General features: G+C 37.6%; 1 protein-coding gene across 3 annotated transcripts; it reads right to left on the bottom strand.

Annotated features, from left to right (window-relative positions):
- Positions 1-1,879: 1,879 nt before the first annotated feature.
- Positions 1,880-22,485, bottom strand: LOC124220214 (uncharacterized). 3 transcript variants are annotated; one of them, XM_046628793.2, is made up of 4 exons: positions 22,060-22,485; positions 16,857-17,787; positions 14,484-15,103; positions 1,880-2,563 (listed from the first exon to the last, which is right to left on the bottom strand). In XM_046628793.2, exons 2-4 carry the CDS (start codon positions 17,596-17,598, stop codon positions 2,090-2,092), a joined length of 1,836 nt encoding a protein of 611 aa, XP_046484749.1. In that variant the 5' UTR covers positions 17,599-17,787; positions 22,060-22,485; the 3' UTR covers positions 1,880-2,089. The 3 variants fall into 3 exon arrangements, with proteins under 3 accessions (XP_046484749.1, XP_046484732.1, XP_046484739.1); XM_046628776.2 differs by having other exon boundaries at positions 16,857-17,791; XM_046628783.2 differs by having other exon boundaries at positions 16,857-17,816.
- Positions 22,486-23,021: the final 536 nt, after the last annotated feature.

The following is a 23,021-nucleotide window of genomic DNA, read 5'->3' on the forward strand; positions in this document are numbered from 1 at the left end:
TAATTTTAATGTAACGTCTGCAGTCATTGCGTTCATAGGATTCGCCAAGTTTGAAATTCATTCCGTCGAATCCTAATTAATTATTGATCCTAGTCAAATTCATGATCACTATCATTTGCTTTCATTTTCAGCACGCTATCATAAAAAGTTAAAGGCATGATGTAACTTTGCTTGGTTTCACCTGCATAGATTTATCGTCTTTTCGTAGCAATGAAGTAAGCACCATACAAAGAGTAGTTCCTCTCTGGATACGACGGTAAAAATCAATCGAATTTTCATGATACCGTATTTTCTTCCAACATTTTTTTGGTTTCTTACGCTTGTCCCGTAAAAGTATTGGGTAATCAGCTTACATCATGTAGTTAATGTTACGTGACCCATAAATGCGAACAACGTAAGAAAAATGCGGTGTTGACTTCTATACAATATTTTTCGGTCTTAGTCTAACGCTATTTCATGTCAATCTAATACTTCCTGTTGCTAATTTATCATTCTCTGACGTTGAAGTTCTGAATTGATCATGAAAATTGTTCGCCGGTAGTTCATACCGCTCGTTTTAGCCAATTTTAATACCGCCCAATTTTAGAAGGTAGAGTTAAATCGGTCACGCATTTTATTCCGCAGCAAGAAAGTGTCCCCTGCACTGCACGTACGACAAAATTATTAATAAATAATACTTCCACTCGTGCATCACATCTATTATATGGACGCATGATACATAAGCCTGTATCATAAACGGCATTTTATCGTAGCGAAAAGCCCGAAAAAATATCTTCTTAGGATATAAGAACGACATAATATTTTTCACCGTAATCGGTTTATACTTACTGAAAGCGGACTCAAGCTTGTTTGTTTTCGGCGGTTATTTTTCCAATGAGAAAAACTAAGAGATAGCTGGAATCGAGCAATACGCGTATTTAATCGGACGAGAATCTGTCCCTCCATAAAGCTGATACAGTTTACCCCAGAACTCGTGTAAGGGTTTTAATTTTGTTGAAAATGAAACTGGTTTCGGAGGCAAGCATTTTTTTTTATATATAATACGTAAAAGTGGCACCTGGTTACATAACATCATACGAATGCTGAAATTGAGCAGGTTCGTCATACCATTCTGTATGATAAACGTATAAATATTAAAATAATACACTCTAGTTAACATAATTAATAGAACTGAGAAATAGAAATGAGATTGCGTACATAATATAATATATGTCAAGTTGCATATTTAACGATGCCATTTCAATAATTATTTCACTACAAATAATAACAATAAATATAACTTATAACGTGCAGACTGGGACTTCCCTACCAAGGAGCAATATGAAACGGTAGCATTCGCTCCAAATCGTACAGGAATGGAACATACATGTATATAACAGAGTTAAATTATAAGTCATTCAAATGCAACTATGTATTATATAAATAAAACAGATGCAGTGTTGGAAGTGTTGATGGATTCTTTACCCGTAACTTGTACTTTAGCTTCCCAAATATTATATTATGCCGGTTACAAAACAATTTCCTGTCTCTCTACCGCATTAGCTACTTCTATCTAGCAATACTGTATTTGTATTATACAAAAATATATTATGACGTTAAGTGATAGTTGGAGAATAATTACAAAATCATTTCAGTCCAATGTGGGCATCGAGATAATCCATAAAGAAAAATTTCCCGTTGTAGCGACAAAATTTCGGTCTATAAAAAAAAAAAAAAAAAAATTGTCCATTATATCCAATTCTATACATCACAAAAAGCATAAAATTTGGCAAAATATTTCATTGATTGGGTAAATAGAGTTTTGTTTAACGTATAATAATTTCTTAAGTACCGTATCTTTGAAAAATTCATTTGATTTCAAGTCACGGATTTTAAGTGATTTTAGAAGATTTCACGAACGATAAGAATAGATTCCAAGGTATTACATATTTGCGCAAGACTTGTTTTTTTTTTTTTTTTTTTTGCTTTTCGGTACAGAAGTGCGTTGTTCCGGGTCTGAAAGAAGCACGACCGATTCGCCATTTCTATAATCTATAGGTAAACGAAATGCGAGTAAAAGTGAAAACAAGGCAGCTTTTTTTCCAACGTATTAATTTGTCAGCACCACTGCTCTGTGCAAACAGCGTCCCTGACAACCCTCTCTCAATCCTGGCCATAAAACACTTCTGATCTTGACTCCGTTCGGATCCGGCGATCCGTGATGTCTGGCGTGTAGTTCTCGCTGAAAATCGACACCCTGGGCAACGTCGAGTACAAGAGGAGTGGACCTGGCGAGACAGGCCCAGGCCAAACTGGCGCAAGAATTTGCGTAATCCCTGATCTCCGGGCAGCTCCGAAGACAGGGAAAATCGTAGAGGGTTCTTTCCAGTTGGCTTAAAACCTGATCGGACACTTCAGATAGCCCAGTTCGGGCTCCGAACGTTGCAAGTTGCCTCCTGATGCAATCTTCGAATTCCGAAGACGGAGCCGAGCTTCCGGTTTGCTGGGATTGAGATCCGTTCAAAACGTGTATCGCCTCAAAACGTCGTGCCGTTTGTATCATTCCCGCCAGACGCCACGAGAGCTGAAAATCGGAGAAAGATAAATGTTTGTTTTAGAATTAAAGGCAAGTATCAATTACTTAGCGGCGTGATCGATGCGGCGAAGCGTAACGCGAGATTACTTTAGAGTCGTACAATGTAAGAAAGTGCAACGTCGGAATCGGATCTGATTAACGTAATTGAAGCATGATAACTAAAAAATCACTGCGCTCTTTCACATTAGACTTTGGTTTCTTGTCATTGCACACTTTCACGCAATTTTCATGCGGTCGTTGACTTTGACTTGATTTATTAGGATGAATAGGCCGCGCTCGGCTTCACCAGCTTTAACAGATGCTTATAAATGGATTCCGAGCCACAAATTCATGTAAGACATTGCGTTTCATTTTAACTTTTCATTGCGTATTTACGGTATTTTAATACTTATGTCAAAAATCTGTCACAAATAAATTTTTAGACCGTCGGTACTTCAGGTTTCCTAGTTATGAAGGGAATTTAAAAATATTCGGTTCTCGGTACCTCCTTCACAAATTACTGCGAAGAAATTGCGCTCGTACAGGACAAATAAAACTTTCAAGAACACAAATTCTACAATTTCAATGGAATACTCCTCAATGTTAAAGAAATTCTAATATTTTCGAAGTGCTCTTTCTCGATAGCAGAAAAAGGATGAGAAAATGTTATTCAGCAATGTTATTCCAGTCAATGATATAAGTAGGTATATACTGTTACGCCCCGACGTACCGCCTTGGCGTACCTTTTTCAAAATTCCATTTCATTTCATTTCTTTAATTTCTTCACTGCACAGATATCATTTTATCAAAATCTCATATTCTAATAACGGCGAGTTCCACCCCTCCTGGCAAAAGTCACGTAGAGACCAACGATGATCCCTAGTATAAGGTTCAACTTTATTCTATTTATCTGGTACCAAGAACTGAGATGAGAGACTGCTGAGTTAGTATCAGTAGCGCTCAGCCTGGAAATATTCCTCTTTTTAAATTAAAATTATAATCAATAACTAGGATAAACCACTACCTTCAGGACCATCAAATTAAAATAGATTACTCATTGGACTGTATGAATGAATGTGTGAACATTGCATGCAAATATCTTTTGTTCATATTTCCAATGTGTCACCGACGAGATTGAGAATCGTCGGAACACCGTCGAAGAGCGAGAAGTAACGCTGACCACGTGGATTTGGGCGCCAGGAGGACGCCCTCGCACCTCATTGGCTAATTACCGTTGTAACTAATTACAACTGCAGCTCCTTGGACCCTCGGGCCCAAGAAGCCGCGTCTTTCGTCTGTCAAGTCGCGAAGTGCGTGGACGTAAACCCGGATTAGCCCTCCCGAGCAAGAGTAGCGTTTGGAAAATCTTAGTTGTGACCGACCTAAAGTCTCGCGCTAATTCGTTAAATTCGAGCATTCAGTTATTCTGTTAGCTGCAAAAGACTCACTATCTTCTACATTTCCATCTTTTCTGTTCTTTACTAAATCTCGTCATTTCGCGAATAGACATTTTTATGATATTCCATTTCCCTTAGTTAAAATTGAGTTCGGCCCTGATTCAAGCGAATCAGGTAATCTTAAGTAAAAATAATAATAATTACACTATCATTTTTAATAAATAATCGTTCCAATCAATTTTAACTTATCATCAAAATCACAAACAGACACTTTCAAACTTTCGATAACAAGATATCATTCTAAATTCACAAAGACTAAGTGACCAACGTTCAACATCATTCGATTCATCAACTCTTCCAAATTTGAGGTGAGGCCCCTGGTCCAGCATTCTACCGACGCAGACCGACACGATCCGACGGCTCTCAATCTCGTCGACCGATTCACCAAAAAGCTAAGTCAATCCGAGTGTTAATCTTCGAAATTAGACGAATTCTTGTTTCACCTTGATAATCAAAACTACTTCAGTAAATTCACAAAAACCAAGCATAGAATTGGTGGCTAGCTTCACTACCCCCAATTAAATTCCACTTATTGTTTCCAAGAATTAACAAATAAGACTAAACGATTAAATATATATATTGAATATATATATATAATATTAAACGATTTAAGATAATCTAAAAAGAGAGATACAATACAATTATCACGACCAGCTAGTTATAACCATCGTTCAGAGTAGATGTTCCTGGTACCAAATAATATTATCTTCTAGAATAGTATAACACGCGATTTTTTATTCAATTTGAAACCTTTATAAATTGTTATTTTTGGCTCATATATATAATTATCACCATCGATTGTTACCAGATATTTCAATAACTAAATTGAACCAGAATATACTTCATCTTTTACCAGTTAAATCTTTTTAAACATTTATTTTGAGCGACCTTCTTCCCATTTTCTTTATTATAAAATAGCCTCAACTATTTAAACAAACCTCACAGACCTGTACAGGTCTGTAGCGACACGATCCTACAAATTACCGGCTTACCGAAAGGTAAGTCTTTTCTTAGATTTAATTATTATTCATTGTCGTTACGTGGGAGCTAGATTATTCGATGAATCATTAACTACCACCGCTCAGTACACACTCACCCCCACGTAACAATACGAATGAAACAACGTCCCTACTCTGTAATAGAAATGGTTCTGAGCAAATTCGAGTGACACAAGCTTACGAGATATCAACGATTTGGGCAAAGTTATATAAATAGAAAAAGAATAAACTCTGTTATTTTTTATCCGATATTAGTATACTTGGGCTTGTCTCGCCCGCAAACCAGATCCCCATCTATTATCAGAAAATTATCCCAGAAATTGTACATCATATTACAACATGCCAATGAAATTTTCGATGACCATGTCTGTTGTTATCCATTCTGAAGGCAACAATAATTTATCAATTTTTTAGTTGTTCGTCTTCAACTTGGTCTTGCGACTTTGAATAACCGTGTTCGTAGTAGAGGTCACCCTTGCATTCGTCGTGTCTGCGTCAAGTACGTCTTCTGTCTTTATCATGCAAACCTCTGTGATGCTAATCCTTTCTCTCTCACGCTCGGAAATGCACACTCTAAACCCTCTCACGCGTTCTTGGGTTTCTCTGAAGGGTCTGCTCTGTATCACAAATCTATAGGTCTTTATGGCCTAAAAGCTTTCCCTTACACATCTACTCGTACAGATAGTTTAAAACTATGCCTGATACTACACTTGTGTTATTAAAAATCGCTCAACTTTATTTCTCTAACATAGTAGAGATTTTACTCATTCGTGTTTACTATAATTGGGGCAATTAACATTTCTGCAGATTTTTTAAAAGGTTTTCTTTCCCCACCTTACTTTTCACTCAGATACAATTATATAAAAACTACTCGTCACTAAAATTCTATCCCTCAAGGTTTCTTTGGACTCACTTTCGATTGTATAAGACAATTGGATAAGCAGGTGCAATAAAGGATTGCAAAATATAAATTTTTTGCACATCTATACAGAAATGACTTTTGACTTTTGGAATATCTGTATTTTTATTTCCACAGCATTCAACTCCGAGGAAAATTTTACTACTTCAATTCTTATCGATGTCTGTACTTGAAATACGAGGTTTTAAAATTCCACAAGGTTGATAGAATTACATCGCATGTGCATTTCTTAACAATTAAATTTATCAAAGAATCCACGTATACCGTAACTTTTCGACAAGCTCCAATTTCCTATGTAAGTCTTGCGCTTTTAGTTATACCTTCATACGAAGTTTTACAGACCATCCTTTTGTAATCATCGTATATCGCAAACTTTCCTTGTGAGCTGCGCATTAATTGAGGATCATAAACTATCGCGAGCAGGTGTTAATTCGATAAGAAAAGATTACACAGGTCTGCGATGAAAAAGTTTTCTGATTACTTCTACATGATACCTATAGACTTTGTTGTGCTGATTCAGAATATCAACTACGTTTTTGCGTATCACGTACGTCACGATTTTTTGCTACTCACATATACATGGAGAGATACTTTTCTCAGAATAACTATATTAAAATAAAATTTTTTTACCAGTTTCAAAGGAGTAATCTAGTAAATTTATATTCACTTCGTTGGTACGAAGATGCAGACTTTCAGAATGTCATGACATGCTAAGAAAAAAATGCTTGATACATGCATATATACATAAAAATATTGTGCTAAAAAATGTTAAACAGCTATGAAAACTCAGGGTGTGATATGAGTCTGAAAGTTCACTCTGTATTAGATTGGCGCTAATTTTTGTGTTATTGTAGAATTATAAGGGGGGGGGGATGGTTTCTAATATAATCATGATTTTATTCCTAAATTCTACGTTCTCAAAGACTAAAATTGAAGGAAAAATTGATTGCAACGAAAAAAGAATTTTTTTTTCGGTTGAGCTGTATAGTACTTCTTTGATCAACTTTAAATGTTGAAAAAAGTGAAATTTTTCATCTATATATTGCTTCTTCAAGTCACGTATAAAAATGTCGATAAAATAAATAAGTAAAGCCAATTTCGAAACACCACGCTTACTTCTAGGGTCGATGACATCAAATCTTACTAAGATTATTCAAATATGAAGGACAACAAAACCACTGTTGATTAGTGCAATGAAAACTTTATAGGTAGTTTTATTTCATTCAACCAGTAGTTTGCACCTATTTACCATTTAAACACGGTTTCATCTAAATCTGCTGAATGTGACGTTGGTGTATATCATACGAGTGTCGTTTTATATTACACTTAAGACTACTTTCACGAATATTAACAATCCAGTAAAAGAACTTTAAATAAAAAAAAAAAAAAAACCGCAGGCCTGTGTTATTCTCCGTGAAATCCAATATCTTAATTAACGTAAAGGCACTTGCCGTGTGTGTAAGATTTTCTCCAAGCTGACAATTTGGATACGAACAATGACGTGAAGTGGCCAATACCCATAAAATCGTACATGTCGATAGTTTGAGAATACGAGTCGCACAAAGTTACGTTAGATTTATTCGCCACCAACATGCTATCGATTTCTTCGTACTGTTTCTGTTTCGTTGCTTTATTTTCCGCTAATTCTTTCGCGTTAAAGGTTGATTTCACTACAGCGTATAACTTGAGTTTTGTTCTATTCCCAGGGATTCGCAGACACTTGGGAAATTATTGGAAAAATTTGCGATTGAAAAAAAAGAAACGTACATGAGAATGCAGCGGGCGATAAATTTTTATAAAGTGACTGCGTAATTCGCATATCGCGTGAGGTAATTTATGAAACTTTTCTTACCTGTTTCACCGTTAAAATTAAAACCTGTCGGCATGTAACAATCCAGTTCACGTCTGAGTTTATTTATTTTAGTTTATCGATTTTCATGGCTCCGTGCTGTCAGCTGTCTGCAAACTTGGGTATTTCCCCCTAAGGCTGACACTTGACTGACTTATACGAACCTCACCTTATATATATATATATATGTGCAGTATGGATATGAAGCACGCGGTATGGATGATGACAATTGCGCTAAGAGTTCTCAGCTCAATGGTAGATGGAAATTAGTTTGGCTGACTAATTAATCAGTCTTGGAGAGAGGACCAGCTTTGTTGCATGAATGTTTACAAGAAGTAGGCTGATTGTGAGAAAAAATCTGTGAAAACGAGCCAACGCCATCTAAAGTCATTCAACATCACTAATTGTAAATCTCGTGCACGTATCGTGAGAGAAAAAAAACTATATCTTTCGCAAACAAATGATACTATTCGATCTCCTGAAATGGCTCACCTTCAACCGTACCTTATTTGATCTGAAGATACATTTTTTTAAGACTTTAATCTAAGCTAACGTCACGTTTTGAATTAAAAAAAAAAAAAAATGAGAGCGCAGGCTTCTGACTCTTAATATTGAGTGGATACATACACTGAAAATCTGAATAGTATTCATATTACGACAGAAACTTATTAGGCTGCAAGGTGGGCTATATTTACTTTTCAGACCTCTCCGAATATCATTTGCATCGGCGAAAAGTTAATAAATATGCAAAAGATTCGAAGAGTGTGCAGTAAATGTCTGCAGACACAGAAACATATCTACACCAATAATATTTTTACAATTTAATCTTCTCTACTTCAGATACTTGAAAAAGTACGCGATGGGATTTTGGAAGTAATCTCAATCACTTCATTCCGTCGACTTGTTCATTTTGCTGCATAAGAGATCGACGAAATGTGCAACTTGCGGATCAAATTTATAATGATCATGGTTTACTAAGACAGGCTGTTTCCTGAAGGTATAAATTACAACGTATATCTGAACGCATGTAGCCTAGATTAATATCTTATTTTTTATATTTCAATAAAGTCTTTGACGTCAACTTTGTCACGGTCATCAACGTATTTTCAATCAGCATAAGTGAAAATAATCAATTGACGTACTCCAGATTCTTTTTTAGGAGCCTAACATTGTGTTTGAATTTGAAAATTATAAACCAAGAAGTGAAAAATAGGATTGGACTGACATTCGGATTCCAACGCTTCGTATTATGATTCACTATGATTGACACATTGATACATTGAATAGTTCACGTAAAAACAAAACTTTTATCAATCTTCCATGATATAACGGGTTAAAAAAAAACCATTTCCGAAATGAGTAAATTAAAAAATCTGAAAAAATTCACACAGAGTACCTTTAAGTAGTACTACTACATAACAAATTATGGAACAGATCCGAGAGGATAAAAAAAGTGCCTGAGTTGGCGAAGACCGCCTCATATATTAGGGAGGTTTTTTTTAAAACTTTTTCTTTCTCCCTTGCGCACCCTTTGAAAAGTTAGTTTCTAGCTTCAAACGAAGCTTCGCGAAACCGGAACTCGGTAGCAAGATTCTAAAAGGTGCCTCATCCGGTTTGAATTTTTCAAACACTCTATCCGAAATATATCGAAAACTATACAAATTGAACAGCTGTTTTTTGTTTCGTTTTGTAGACAGTTGAATGTTTTATAAAAAAGATCGAGCATTACTATATACGCAAATGTTCATCTTGTATTCCATACGAACGTTTAAAGTTGAGCTCATTGAATAAATAAACGAAGATCTTCTTACCTTGTAAAATTCTATACCACCCGTGTCCTAAGCTCATACAAATAATGTCACGTACTAGTCACGATATTTTTCAAAGAACATTTGATTATCTACAAAATGAAACCAAGAACAGCTTCCTAACTTCTACAGTTGTCGAGATATTTCATTGTCATGTTCGAGTGTTTGAAAATTCAGACAGAATCAGGCACCCTTTAGAATTTTGCTACCGAATTCCGGTTACACGAGGCTTGGTTTGAGGCTAAGAACTAAGCAAGAATGCGTAAAAAAACGTTAAAAAACCGCCTTAATATATATATATATATATATGTGTATGTACATGATTATGGTTCAGGAAGTGAGATTCACTTTGGTTAATCAAAAGTTTGGAGAAAGGAGGGCTGTTGTTGGCAAAGCAACCCGAACTTCTGGTAAATAATTATCTTGAGTTCGAAATACACATTGAAAACGTTTGCAAAAATTGGTGTATTCCGTTCAAAGCCGAGCGTAGTTAGATAATTTGGCAAACTCTTTTTGAATTCCGGAGAATCAAAGCGGTGCTAAATTGCATCGTTATCGCGGGTTATCGAGGCCTTAAACTCAGTTATCTGGATCAGGACGCCTCATTTCGAAGTTTTGAAACTCACGAGTGCCTACGATAAAATTGATCTATATTCAGGATAAAGCTCGGCAAGATGCGTCCCCGTCTACCGACGCCCGGAACTCTACGGGGACAAGAGTTTTCTGAAACCACTTCAAAGGCAGGCAATTCCAGAAATTTAATTCCCACGTCTACCTCAAAATCCAGGGAAAAATTGCGCTCGCATTCAGTACGCAGGTGAAATTTGTCTGATATATATATATATATGCGAACGTATGCTAGTCACGAAGGACACGGTTCCATTTAATCCTTACTAAACCGGGAAATCAGGAAGTTTTTGTGTGCTCCAGGAAATAATTGCACGAGGGAGAGATAAAAAAGCGAGATGAAAACGTGGCGTTGGTTCTTCAAGGGGGGAAACTCTTACAAGCGACGTTTTTTCAAGATTTTTTTAAACATATGGAATAGTTTATCGAATTAACGTAAAGTATATCTCTAAGTACGCGATGTGAGGTATATCGACAAATTTGTTTAAACTAAAATATTCCAAAATGGCAGCGCTACAGCTGCTGGAAGTCGGCAGCTCAGATTTTAGCTGTGCACAGTAGCTCGACGAATTTTCAACCGATTTAGGTAAAACTTTTGAGAAATATTTTCAACTTACCATGACCCATGCTTGCCGTTCGGATTGTATGGAAGAACTAAACAATAAATATTGTTTTTTATCGATAGTTTACACAGAAATGAGTGATGTTTTTTTCAAAATAGCCCAAAATTTTTTATATTTTTTTTTCTCTCTGTTATGCAACGCGTATCAATGTATTATAACCATAAGAATTTGACTTGTTGATTTTGGTTTTGGCTAGATTCTGACTTCCAGGAGCTGTAGCGTCGCCATTATAAAATATTTTAGTGTAAAAACATTTGCCATATATTGTGAGATATGCTTTGTATTAATTCGATGTATTATTCCACTTCGTTATAAAAAAAAATCTTGAGAAAATGTACGTTTACAGGAGTTTTCCCTCTCAGGGTGCTTTGTGGCAACGAATGTGGAAGGTATTATACCATGCGGTCTACACGCGAGTATAACCTGGGCGGTAAACTCTTGAAATCCCAGAGACTTCCTCTACCTTGAGGTAACTTAATTTCGCGTCTTTTGCTAGAGTTTTCTAATGGACGAAAGACACTGGGGAGCCTGACTGGAAGAACCGGAAGAACAGGGAAGGCAAGAAAAGAATAGGAGTCTGTTTACATGGTCGTAAACTTATACAGGGTGTCCTATTTTATCTCTTGCAAAAAATTGTAGCTTTTGAAGAAGAATGTTTCATTGTCAGATGAAGGTATTAGGGTTTTGAAGGTACTACGAACAATTTTCTTAGAAATTATAGTAGGGAGAAGTTGAGGTCATCTTTGGTTTGTGTACAGGTCATTTTTTATTTTGATTGAATACGCTTATAGCTGACCATGAGATATATTCGGAGGGATAAAAATGCGATTAGCTTCAAAAACTCAGAAGTTATGGCAATTTTAAATTCAAAGAGGATTCATGGTAGAGTTTTCACTTTACGTATGGTTTATTGGACAAACGTTGTCAAAAATATGATCATTGTTGTTAATTCATATCAAACTTATAATCCATAACACAAGATTTTGGAAAAATTTTATGATTTAAAACCTAAAATCAACCGAAATTTGTATACTGACGTTTAGTGGCTCTCCTTTTTCATCAATGTTTCTAAGGGCTAAGGTGAGTCTGCCACTAAGCAGTAGGTACTTATTTGATGAACCAGATAATTTGAAATATGACATAAATGAAATTTGATTCTCACCGTACAGGCGTTTAATGCAGGAAACTGAAGATTTTACGTTATTTGGTATAGAGACAAACATCTCGCTTCTTTCTTCTCCCCACCAGTAAATGAGGTTTATATTTAAGACCTCTTCAAAGTCAGAAGTGCCTAAATATCCAAGTCTTTAAAGCTATTCGCGTAAAACTTTTTCGTTATATTTCTCTCAAAAGCAAGATATGATTTCGTTTTAAAAAAATGTTAGGTTTCTTAAAAAGAAGCCTGAAGTCCTCTCAATCTCTTCTTACCGCATTCATTCGGAAAGTTGTTAAAAGCATTACCTTATGCCCCCCTTTGAACTCTCAAACTTTTGTTGAAAACATTTTTCTATAAAACCCATGTATTCTTGCCGAAAAATTTGTGCATTTAAATTAACGCTTTAAAGCATGCATTTTTCCTTGCAGTCAAGTTCCTTAAAACTGGGTATATAAGGGTTCTCGAGGTCGCTGATTTAAAAAAAGTGTCAGATGGTTGGATCTAATATGAGCGAATATGATCAATTTTTATATTCTCGGTCCACCATATCGGATTCGCCACCTTAAATTTTGAAATTCTGACGTCAGATTGGTTTTCAGCGACCCCAAAAACCTCCGAGTAACAAATTTCAAGCGAATCGGATCAACTTTTATATTTTCAATCAGACATATTGGATCCACCATCTTGAATTTTGAAAATTTTACCTCGGATTCGTTCTTAGCGACCCCAAAAATCCGAAATCACCGAGTTCCAATTTTCTATTCCCCATCACCTTCCCGCAATTACATTTATTCTGTAAAAACAGGCATTTCCAACACTTTGTTTTTTTAGAGTGCTCACTATATTCGCGGAATTATTATAACCCCCCTTAAAACATCACCATTAGCATACATCTTAGATGCCCAATTCTAGAAAAAAATTACAGCAAAATCTCAAAAATTGAATATCAATCTTGAATAAACGATTCAAAAAATGTGTCTCACATATGAAGCGCTGTACCGTAATGGGTTAAAACGGGACACCCTGTATGTAGCTTTCACGGATGGCAACCATGTTGGCGTGCATATATGTATGGGTATCGGTAAACTGTTCCCACGTGAGCCGCCCTTACTTTCTTCCTGCTGTGGACGTCTTTGTTTGAGGTTATGTTTGTCTTTAAATGCGGAGACTGCAGCCCAGAGGGATGATTTATCTCCTGCCGGCTGCCCACAAGTGCACGGAATTCAACGCACAACCACCTCTCGGTGGCGTTGTAACTACTGTACTGTAAACGATGTCGACGTCGAGTCAGATCTTCGTTCTTACAATTATTACACTGTCTCGGCGTCTTGGCACCCAGTCTCTCCAGTGTTACCTTGAACTGCTTTAATTTGACCTGCTGAATAACGCTCCCGTGACGAGCGAATTATACGCGTTGGCAAAACTTGACGCCTTGACATTCCGAGAGAATTGTTAGTTTGTGTTTCGTACCAGGTAAGAATCTTGGTGAGAAATTGTTCCACGATTTAATTTTCTCGACCTTTTGTACGTTCTTAACTATTGTGGATTGGTATAAATTGGGTCAACGTAACGCATCTTTGCTTGTTTAATAATTTCGTATAATATCGACACCAGGGTGGTCCTTACTTAAGGTGCTGACGAATTTTTTCGGGGCTGTCTCGCGAATGAATTTCAAATAGTTCAAAAACAATCTTGTAATATTTTCAGATTTTTACCTCCAATTCCCCGTTTAAAATACACTTGTTTCGGACACATTCTCAGGATATTTTTTATTGTAAGAGTAATAATGTTCAATCAAATCTGTAACTGCGAGGTTTTAGTGGGCATTGGTGTTGCTATGTGATAAAAAACTCACGTCATCAAACCAGGTAATCTATAGGAATTCGAAAATCGAAGGTGTCACAATTTGATAAAAAAAAAAAAAAGAAAACAATTGTTTACTACGCTAAAGTAACATGTTCACATTTGCTTACTTTATCCTAAACATTAGTGATTAATCTGACTTTGATCGGGCAGCCTAAGAACTCGGACCTCGTGAAACATCATGAAATTAAATTTTTTTGTACGATTTTGTTATTTATGCAATTGAAAAAATATCCAAAACCTAGTTACTTATAATTGAAGAAGAACCCCGTATATCCCGGAGACATCGTCGGGAAAAAATTCATCACATACGCAGACACAACTTTTCATTTGCAGGGTGGTCACAGCAAAAAAACTTTTTTAATCAAAATAATGTAAAATAAATAATCCCTATATTTGTAAAATGAAATAAGCCTTTAGATTTTTGGTTTTCATTTTTAAAACTCAATCTTCTTAATATTCATTTAACCAAAAGAATCATGTTAAACTAACGAAACGTGTGTTTTCAATGAAAAACGAAACTCTTCCGTATCATTCTGTATGATTGAATGGAAAGCAATGATCTTTGCCGCTAATAACTTTTTTGTATTCTCTTTTTCCTAAAATCAAAGAGAAAGATTTCTACTCACCACGACAACGGAATACAGAATCTTTGCTTTCAAGTCTGGGGCATCCTTGAGGGGTTCAAGGGCGTCCAGAGCATCGAGGGTGTGAAGCTGGGCCTGAGCATAGAGGGATCCGTAGCGCTCGACCAGTTGGCTGACTGTCATGTCCGCGGGGAACGGAAGGCCTTGATAACTGCAATCGCCTCCACTGGGATCCCCCGGCTCCGGAGTCGGACTTCCGCTTTCGTCGGTGTGGTACCCGGCACTGCTGGACTCCTCCTCGTAGTCGTCCAGGGTGTTTTCCTGGACGATAGGAGAGGCCTGCACCTCTCTCGGTATTTCCTCACTCATCAGCTGAAGGGCAAGACCGCAGCCTCGCGCGCACTGAAGAAGCCGCGCCGCAAGCGGAGGATTCTTCGTATTGGTCCTGAAATTTGACTTCCGCAACGCGGTCCATTGCCTCAGAGCTTCCTTGTCGTATTCGACCCTGTGCTTCAGTTCTCGCAATAGATTTTCCAGGGCTGGGCTCGTCGCCTTCTCAAGTGTGTTTAACAGGCCCTGATTGTTTATCAGGCGTTGCTGGATCTCGCTGTACTTCAGCGACAGCTGCCTCTGGTGAGACGCTGCCTGAACTCCTTGGCCTCCTGGTGTAAAAGTTTCGAGGAGAATGATCAAAAGAAGCCACATGAATGAAACTAGTAATTGGGAATTGGAACCGTTTGTTATAAGGAAAGTATCCCAGGTCGATCTCTCCGATTTGATTTCTTTTGTAATGTGTTACAGTAGACTAAAACTAAGTGACAGGTATTTTTTTTTTTTTTCATCTGCCATTAAACAATTTAAGAGGGTGAAACCACCGTTATAATCCCTTAAAGTGTTTAATGGCACATAAAAAAAAAAAAAAAACGTGTCGCTTAGTTTTTAGTCTCCTATAACATATTACAAAAGAAATCAAATTGGAGAGATTGACCTGGGATACCTTCCTTGTTAGTCAAGAGCCATTGTTATTTTGTATTAACCTTGCGGAAGTTTTCAAAATAATTAACTTTTTCATCAATGCAGCTGTACACCTTTGCTGATAGATGATGAAAGTATCAGTTTTATCATGTCAAACAGTTACGCTTGCTATCGTTATCGGATTTCTTATGAGGAAAATATTAGCTCATTATTTTTTTTTTAACGTTCGTATTTTACTCTCACACAATATTAAATAAGACAGCCAGTTCAATTTTGGACACTTAGTTCCAAACATTTCCAGTACAGAAGTATGCAATATTGATTGAAATAGGATCACTCGTTCTTGTTTCAAATCAGAACGAGCCCTCGCACGCTACATTTTTTCATTTTTTACTAGAATAGATGAATAATATTTCATGATAAATTATTTCCTCATATCAGGCGATCTGACATTATCGGGGCTAACAAAATTTCACTACAAAATTTTCATCGAACCCATGTCAAGGCAGTTTTTTTGTAACAGAAATTAAGTTACTTTAGAGAAATTCCCAATATTAGTTTTTTAAAATTTGCATCGCTATGAAGAGAAAATATAAAAAAATACATGCGCTAGACAATCGAACAAGGAACAAAAAAGTTTCGCAAAAAAAGAAATACTAATCACAATTGTGATTTGTAATTAGAAAAATTCAAATTACAAATTACGAATCTAATTCGTATTTTTTTTTAAACTAATTTTAAATTATCAACCCAATCAGAAATTTGATGTAATTATATAGTTACACAAAGTATTTAGTAGTGCCCAATACTGCTCCTAATCTATTCCTGCTGTGTACTCGGTTAATTTACATATGACGACGTTCTTCGGGTTAATTTACTCGACTCAACTCCCTTTATTACCCATATTATTTTTTATACTTAATTCTGGGACACCCTGTCTGTATAAAAAAGCACAATCTGAATTTTTGGCCTTAAAATTCAAGATTTCTCTGATACTGACCTATACGATAATCCATTTTTTCTAAATTCCTGTTCCGGAGAAACCTTGAGCATTTACGTTTTATTTGATAATAATATTTTTTAAAGCAAATCTACGCGTGACAAATTCAAATGTAAGAATCCTTTTTTCATATTCGGTCAATAATAGACCCTCAAAGTATTATGTTGAAATAGAGTTGAATATTCTACCGGACATTCAAAGAGGGGATAGTTTTTGATATTTCAAAAAATTCCGAAGCGTCTGTAACTTGATTGTACCGGCCATCGAGTACAATTCGAATATCGCTTTAGGCGAAGAAACAAATTTATAGGCCACACTGGAACGACTTCGGAGTCGTGTTTATCTCAAGTCGGGCGGTTAAGGTAAAACCCATTTGAGGTGATTCCGCTGAATTCGTGATTAGTTTACTTTCCGGGTGAATCGGTTGATTCGTTCCTCACCTTTATTGGTTCCGGTGTGCTTCTGGAAGTTTTCTATCTTGTGCAAAGCGAGTTTATATGCCTCGGATCGGGCCTCGAGCTCCTCTTTCAGCGCAACCGGAAGCGAGACGAGGTTCTGAGCGTTCGTATAATCGAAGCCGTTCCCCAGCTGGCTTGAGGGTACCAACCCATGTTTTCCCAGGCCCTCGACAGCCCGCTCAAGGGCTCGCTTCCTCGTTGCCAAAACAGCCTTGGATCCAGGAGCTACCTTGGAGAGCGCAGCCAGGAGCTTTGTCCAAATCCTAACGTGGAAGTGATCCTGGGATGTGGATATAAGGTAGACTATTTTCCACAGGGCCGGTTCAACCCTGATGACCTTGAGTTCGTCGCAGCTGAGCTCGGCCAGTCTGGAATAGAGGGTCTCGAGGAGGGCGAGGCTGTGCGGGAGTGCGTCGACCAGGAGATCAACGGGTATGTCAGGAAGAGCGGCCTTCAGGGTGTAGACCGGTATCCGGGACAGGAAACTGGCTGCTTCCCGATACTGCCGGCCTTCGTAGAGCTTGAGAAGCCGGCGCAGTGCCATCCGCGGATTCGACGCCTCATCTTCCAGAGAACCGAATGGGCCCACTTGAAACTGGGCCCCGGACCAGACCAGCCGCTGGATTGGGTTTCTGGGCCTTTCCGGCCGTATCCTTTCGCAGGAATTTAGCCCTGCCAACGGCAACGTCCGCTTGCTCATTTTCGATGCCTCAATCTCGCGCATGCGGGCCGCTTTACTTACTTCAATCGGACTCCCATCCGGTCCACCGGCTGAATGCCACGGGCGTCGGCCCACTTCACACACGCGTATAATATGTATCACGCCCGGCACAGAATCACATCACCGATTCAAAGAGCCGCACTTTCTACTCCGCCTTTCGTCGTTAGCGCGTCTGTCTGTCTACTGTCGCTTCTTCCTGGGGAACATTTCGTTATAGTATTCTGTAAACGTATCTTTGTATAACGCGAGCATGTTTTACACATTTTTCCGTACGCAAATTACCTGTTTCTATGAAGGTCGAGTGAGTCTGCGAATGCGTATGCGCGGAGTACTGAAAAGACAGCTTTTAAGTTCTAGGAGTTAAAAGTGGCCTTTTCGGTAATCCGCACATGCGCTGTTGCAAACAAATATGACATTACGCGACCCTAACCTCAATTTCATGCTTCGTGAAAAAACGCGTGACGCACTTTAGTTTTACAGAGAATCGTGTGCAACAAGGACGTAACGGTCGTTTTGCCTCTCGTATTTGCAACATTCGTCTTCGGCTCACCTACGATCGATATTGCAAACTTAAGCTTGGGGCCTGAAAAGACCAAGTTTGTCTCCTCGTTACAAAATATACTCTTGTATACTCAACCCCGCGTCGGCAAGGTAGGTCTTCTAGGGTAAGGTGCTTTTCTATGTTGGAGGGACAGCAACTCAAATAAAAAAATTTTCTTGGATAAGATTGTAAGTAACAAAACAAAGTACTAGAAAATATCCTATGGATCGAAAAGAGTGCGAGTAAATTTATTCAGATATCGCCTCGAGAAAAAAAAACAAAAAAATTATAGACCTAAGGATCCACCTTGTCGACGACGTTAATGAAATCCACCTTACCGACTGGGGGTTAACGGAGAATCGGCCTAACCGTCTAAATCAGAAGTCAGAAATAGGGGAAGAACCGTTTGAAAATCTCCAGCAATGTTATTTGCGCCAATGATTGCGAATGCGAATGAAACAAAGCCACTGTGCTAGGTGGCAGACATAAATCTGAGAAAATCAAACGACATAAGCTAAAACAGTAACAGTTTCAGAAAAGGTTTCATCATCAGAAAGGTAAAAATGATTACTTCCTGATATTTATTAAACAATTCTAATAGTTTCACGCTTATTTTGCTCGCTGACCACAAAGTCATTTTCATCCACTCTGAAGATGAACATTTGTAACATTTTTTTCAGGCTATTTCTGGGTAATTATTGAGATCTTTGTAGCGAATAAAATAAGTCCACAAACGTTATAATTAAATAAAAAATACTAGAGTTCAATCGTTTCAACGTTTTGATTATAAAGCATTTCCTCAAAATTCTAATATTTTATACAGTGTCACAATTCACCGAAATTCATCTCTATCATACGTGTAGTGGGGACTAGGGGTGTGATTTGGATTTGGAAATTTCTTCAGTGGCTTCTTCTCTTTTCTGAACTTTTGGCTCAGACGGTCCGACCAATTTGAATCCGTAATTTTGTACCGGATAACGGAGCTGGAGGGCGTAGACAAGCGAATGAGAAGAAATCGAATAAACCGAGCTTTACGGAGATTCTCATTCATATCTAGATTATAACATCTTCCTATGAAAATATGACTCTAGGCTGTTTCACTCACATTTATGTGTGTGTGCATACCTGTATTATACGATAGCGTACTTGCTTTGCTCATTGCTACAGAGATATATATACAGTCGATTGAATTATGAGATATAGTATAATCCGTGTATATGGGTCATACCACATGAATTGTGACACACTTTTCTACCTATACGTCGATTCACGTCATGGACTGTTCTGTAATTTTATCGGTAGGTAATTAGATTTTATTTTTTGGAATTTATGAGTTCTTTTGCTGAAACTTGAAACACCGCTGAAACCGATTCTTATAATTTGCTAAACACTCGCAAAGGATTCGTCACGTTGAAAGATAAAAAAAAACGCTATTTTTGTATTTAGAATTCTGCCCGATTTGACTAACATTCCTCAATTTCGCAAGGAAGTAGCTTTTTGTTTTATGTCATTTTAATTGTTAATTTCAAACTTCTTGGGTTTCGTTATTGAAAAATACTTCAATCGATCACATATGCCAAGGCTGAGAGAATGCGGACGAAAACCATAGATGTTCAATTATATCCAGCGCGTCAGTGAGAATTGGCATTGGTTCTCCTCAAAAATTAATTATTATCAAAGTTTTCACTTCGTGTTGAAAATCATTTTCGAATATGTGAGGGGGCTGATTAGTCGCGACGGGATTTAACGGTGAAAAAACTTGGTTTAATTATCGTAATAGCAGCTAATAACATCTGGAGCGTGGAAACGGATCTCCATTCTCGTTATCTGGAGGTCTAATTAGACAAATGAACATTATACCTATGTGTGATACTTGAATATTTATGACCGTATTCAATTTCGAACGTTTAGTTTCCAGCGAGTTTGAGCTTCAATGTTTTCAACTCTATCTATACTCATGTGTACGAAATTGCAAATGCAATATTTCATGGCTATCGTTGATTGATTGAAAACTACTGCAGTATATAAGATAGAGTCAAAGCGCCTCGCATGAGAACCGTTTTCATTTAAAAATAAAATTGCATTACATTTCAAAGTGACGATTAGGGAACAAGAACTCAATATTCGCGTCTAACGTTCGGCATATCAAAGAAATTCCATCCATAAGGACTCGACTCGGAGTGAATCATATTTACGATCAACTGACAAATAAAGTACAAAATTTTGTCTCAAGTGTGTCACAAGAATGGTTTGTCTTAGAAAATCAAAAATTTCAGCTCACCGAACGGCTTAAAACTTTTGACTCGTCTGGCCTACTGATGAAAAACAATCGGTGTATGATCCAAGGAACCATAGAAAACCGAATAATTTTCTTTAAGTCGGTTTTTCGAATCCCCTGAATCTGAAACTAGGTTTACTCACAGCTGAAGTTTATCTGGGAATTTGCTCCTCGTTTTTATGCCGGATCAAAAGAAGAAAAAAACGGAGAATCAAAGGAACGAAGATTGTCAAAGTCCAGGCTTGCTGCAGACCTATACCGATTAATGAATGCGTAAATCTGTGTATCTGGTATAAACGTCAGTATGAATTTAGAAACAACGTCCGTTACTTCGATTCGGATGGCAGGAAATGGTTCAAAGCAACGGTTCTGTATTGAAATCACGTCCGTTCACGCGTGCAGTCGTAACTTTACGCTGAATTACAATACGCGTTGCATCTTCTGGCATTTCACACAGCTGTGTTCTGATCGGCTTGTGAATCTTATTACCAGCAGTATATGCAAATGTTACGTTATACATCCTACGGAAGTAACCGACACCTGCATACATTGTACACAAGTATTAATCTCCCATATCTCAATCTAATTTTAAAGAAATTACTAATTGATCACCGCGATCTCGAAATCTCGGTTTTAATCTTAATTGCGATTAGAAAGAAAAGTTTACACCTGACGGATAAAACTGAAGTTTCTCAGATTAATAATAGAGCTCGCTTAAGGTTATTTACCTAACCAATAAAAATAAAAATACAACTAACTTATGACTAACGCACTGGCGAGAAAAAATATGTATAAAAATAGTAACAATGTACGTGCAATATACGATCGAGTGTGCAATAATAGATGCTGCTTATTCGGAGAAAATGGATTTTTGTTAGGATAAAATCATTCGACGATCGTACTTTTTTCATTTTATTTCGTTTCTAAAGACCGCAATAAAATTTCTTCAACCAGTAATTGTTATTCGGGAGCATTTTTGTTTGAGGATCCTGCAATATCTTCGATAATTGACTAGAAAATGATACTGGCCCGAGTTTTTTTCTTTACTTTTTTATATGAATTGTGCACGAAAATATGTATCTTCAAATTTTACGCCGGGCTAATTTGCAAATGTACTTTTGCAATGTTTAATTTTCATACCACACCAAAGACCTTGTAATACATAATGCAAGTGTATAAAAGTTGAAGTAGATGAACCACTTGTGAAAAAGTACGTCGTGCAACGCACTATTATTTATTATTTTAAGTTATTCACTGAGTGTAATACGAGGTGGGGAGAAAGACAGCTTATTTATCGATTATCGTAACGAAGATAAATAGAACTGTATAAGGTACCCGTTTTTCTTGTATCAAATTATGTGTAAATAATTTTTACATTTTCAAGGCGCGAACTCGTTACTGGAATACAGATTATCGGAAATCAATGAAGATTGCATCAAATACAGAAATCGAATGTTATTTTTTGACGCATCCACCTATACATACGTATACTACGGAACGGATAATAAATTCGTTCGGACATAATTTAACCTTGTGAAATATTTTAATCGCTTAACGGTACGTCTCGATGATTGGAATTTGTGTAAATGCAAATATATTCCAGTTTGCGTACACAGTTATAACGTGTACAATCAGCGAATCTTACCAGCTGATACTTTTTCTTTCAATCGGTATAACGAACTATCACAACACCATTTATAACAGAGTAACAATATTGAATTACACGCAACCGCAGTTTCAGAACCACATTCACGTATTCTTTTTTCATCAGGTACCGTAATTACCGAGAACCCGTCTCTTGTCTAATCAACGCTCGGTTCGCGCAAATTGGATGCTACTAATCGCACGACTTCCCGGATAGATCACTCGCACATTTCACAAATCACAATTTTATTTCCAGTTCCGTACCGCGATGCGACCGGTGAATTAGACGCGGCGACGCCGGCGACAAACTCTCGACACTGTATTTCGACATCTCGGAACCAAAGCAGCGAATGTGGGTCCGAAATCGCGCGCTTCGGGGTCTATAGACTCTCCCGAGAGTCGGCTGGAAGTGGTCCACGGGCCCAGGCGAGACGGCGAGGCGAGGAGAGACCCAACGACGTGTGCGTTATACGCGGAGGATTGGGCCCGATGAAGATGCGGTGGCGACCTACTGTCCTGCATACCGTGGTAACAACCTGTCCGGGCCCGAACACGTTTTAGCGTAGGTAAATAAGACCCCAGATCTTCGATGCCCTCCGTATCCCTGCCCCAATGTCCTTCCGGGCACATGGCTCGTTGAATTCGACCCGAATCCGCGGAGCTGATTTTCTCAATCTTAGTGTGTTCGTTATACCTAGAGTTAGAGGCGCGAGTCGGGCTGCAGCTGGAATTGAGTGGAAGATGAAATGTTGAAAATAAAAGTGAACGCGATCTTGATATTCATTCGATGCAAAGCTTATCCTGCCGAGGGAGAATTTCGTCTAACTTTTTGTTGGATGTTAGGCGTTTGGAGATAATTTTAATGAGATATAATACATTAGACCTGTCCTTAAGAAGGGCAAAATCGAATTTTAATGGTCTTACCACTCAAATTGGTTCGAAATAATTTTAAAAAAATGTCGG

The sequence above is a fragment of the Neodiprion pinetum genome, chromosome 1, assembly GCF_021155775.2.
Source record: "Neodiprion pinetum isolate iyNeoPine1 chromosome 1, iyNeoPine1.2, whole genome shotgun sequence".
NCBI classification, from domain to species: domain Eukaryota; kingdom Metazoa; phylum Arthropoda; class Insecta; order Hymenoptera; family Diprionidae; genus Neodiprion; species Neodiprion pinetum.

What these genes read in the sequence shown, in the direction of transcription:
- LOC124220214 (XM_046628793.2), bottom strand. Translation starts at nt 17,598, where the DNA reads ATGCGCGAGATTGAGGCATCGAAAATGAGCAAGCGGACGTTGCCGTTG. An exon ending in GCACACCGGAACCAATAAAG is followed by an intron (nt 15,104 to 16,856) that starts GTGAGGAACGAA and finishes CTTTTACACCAG; the next exon opens with GAGGCCAAGGAGTTCAGGCA. An exon ending in TTCTGTATTCCGTTGTCGTG is followed by an intron (nt 2,564 to 14,483) that starts GTGAGTAGAAAT and finishes TCCGATTTTCAG; the next exon opens with CTCTCGTGGCGTCTGGCGGG.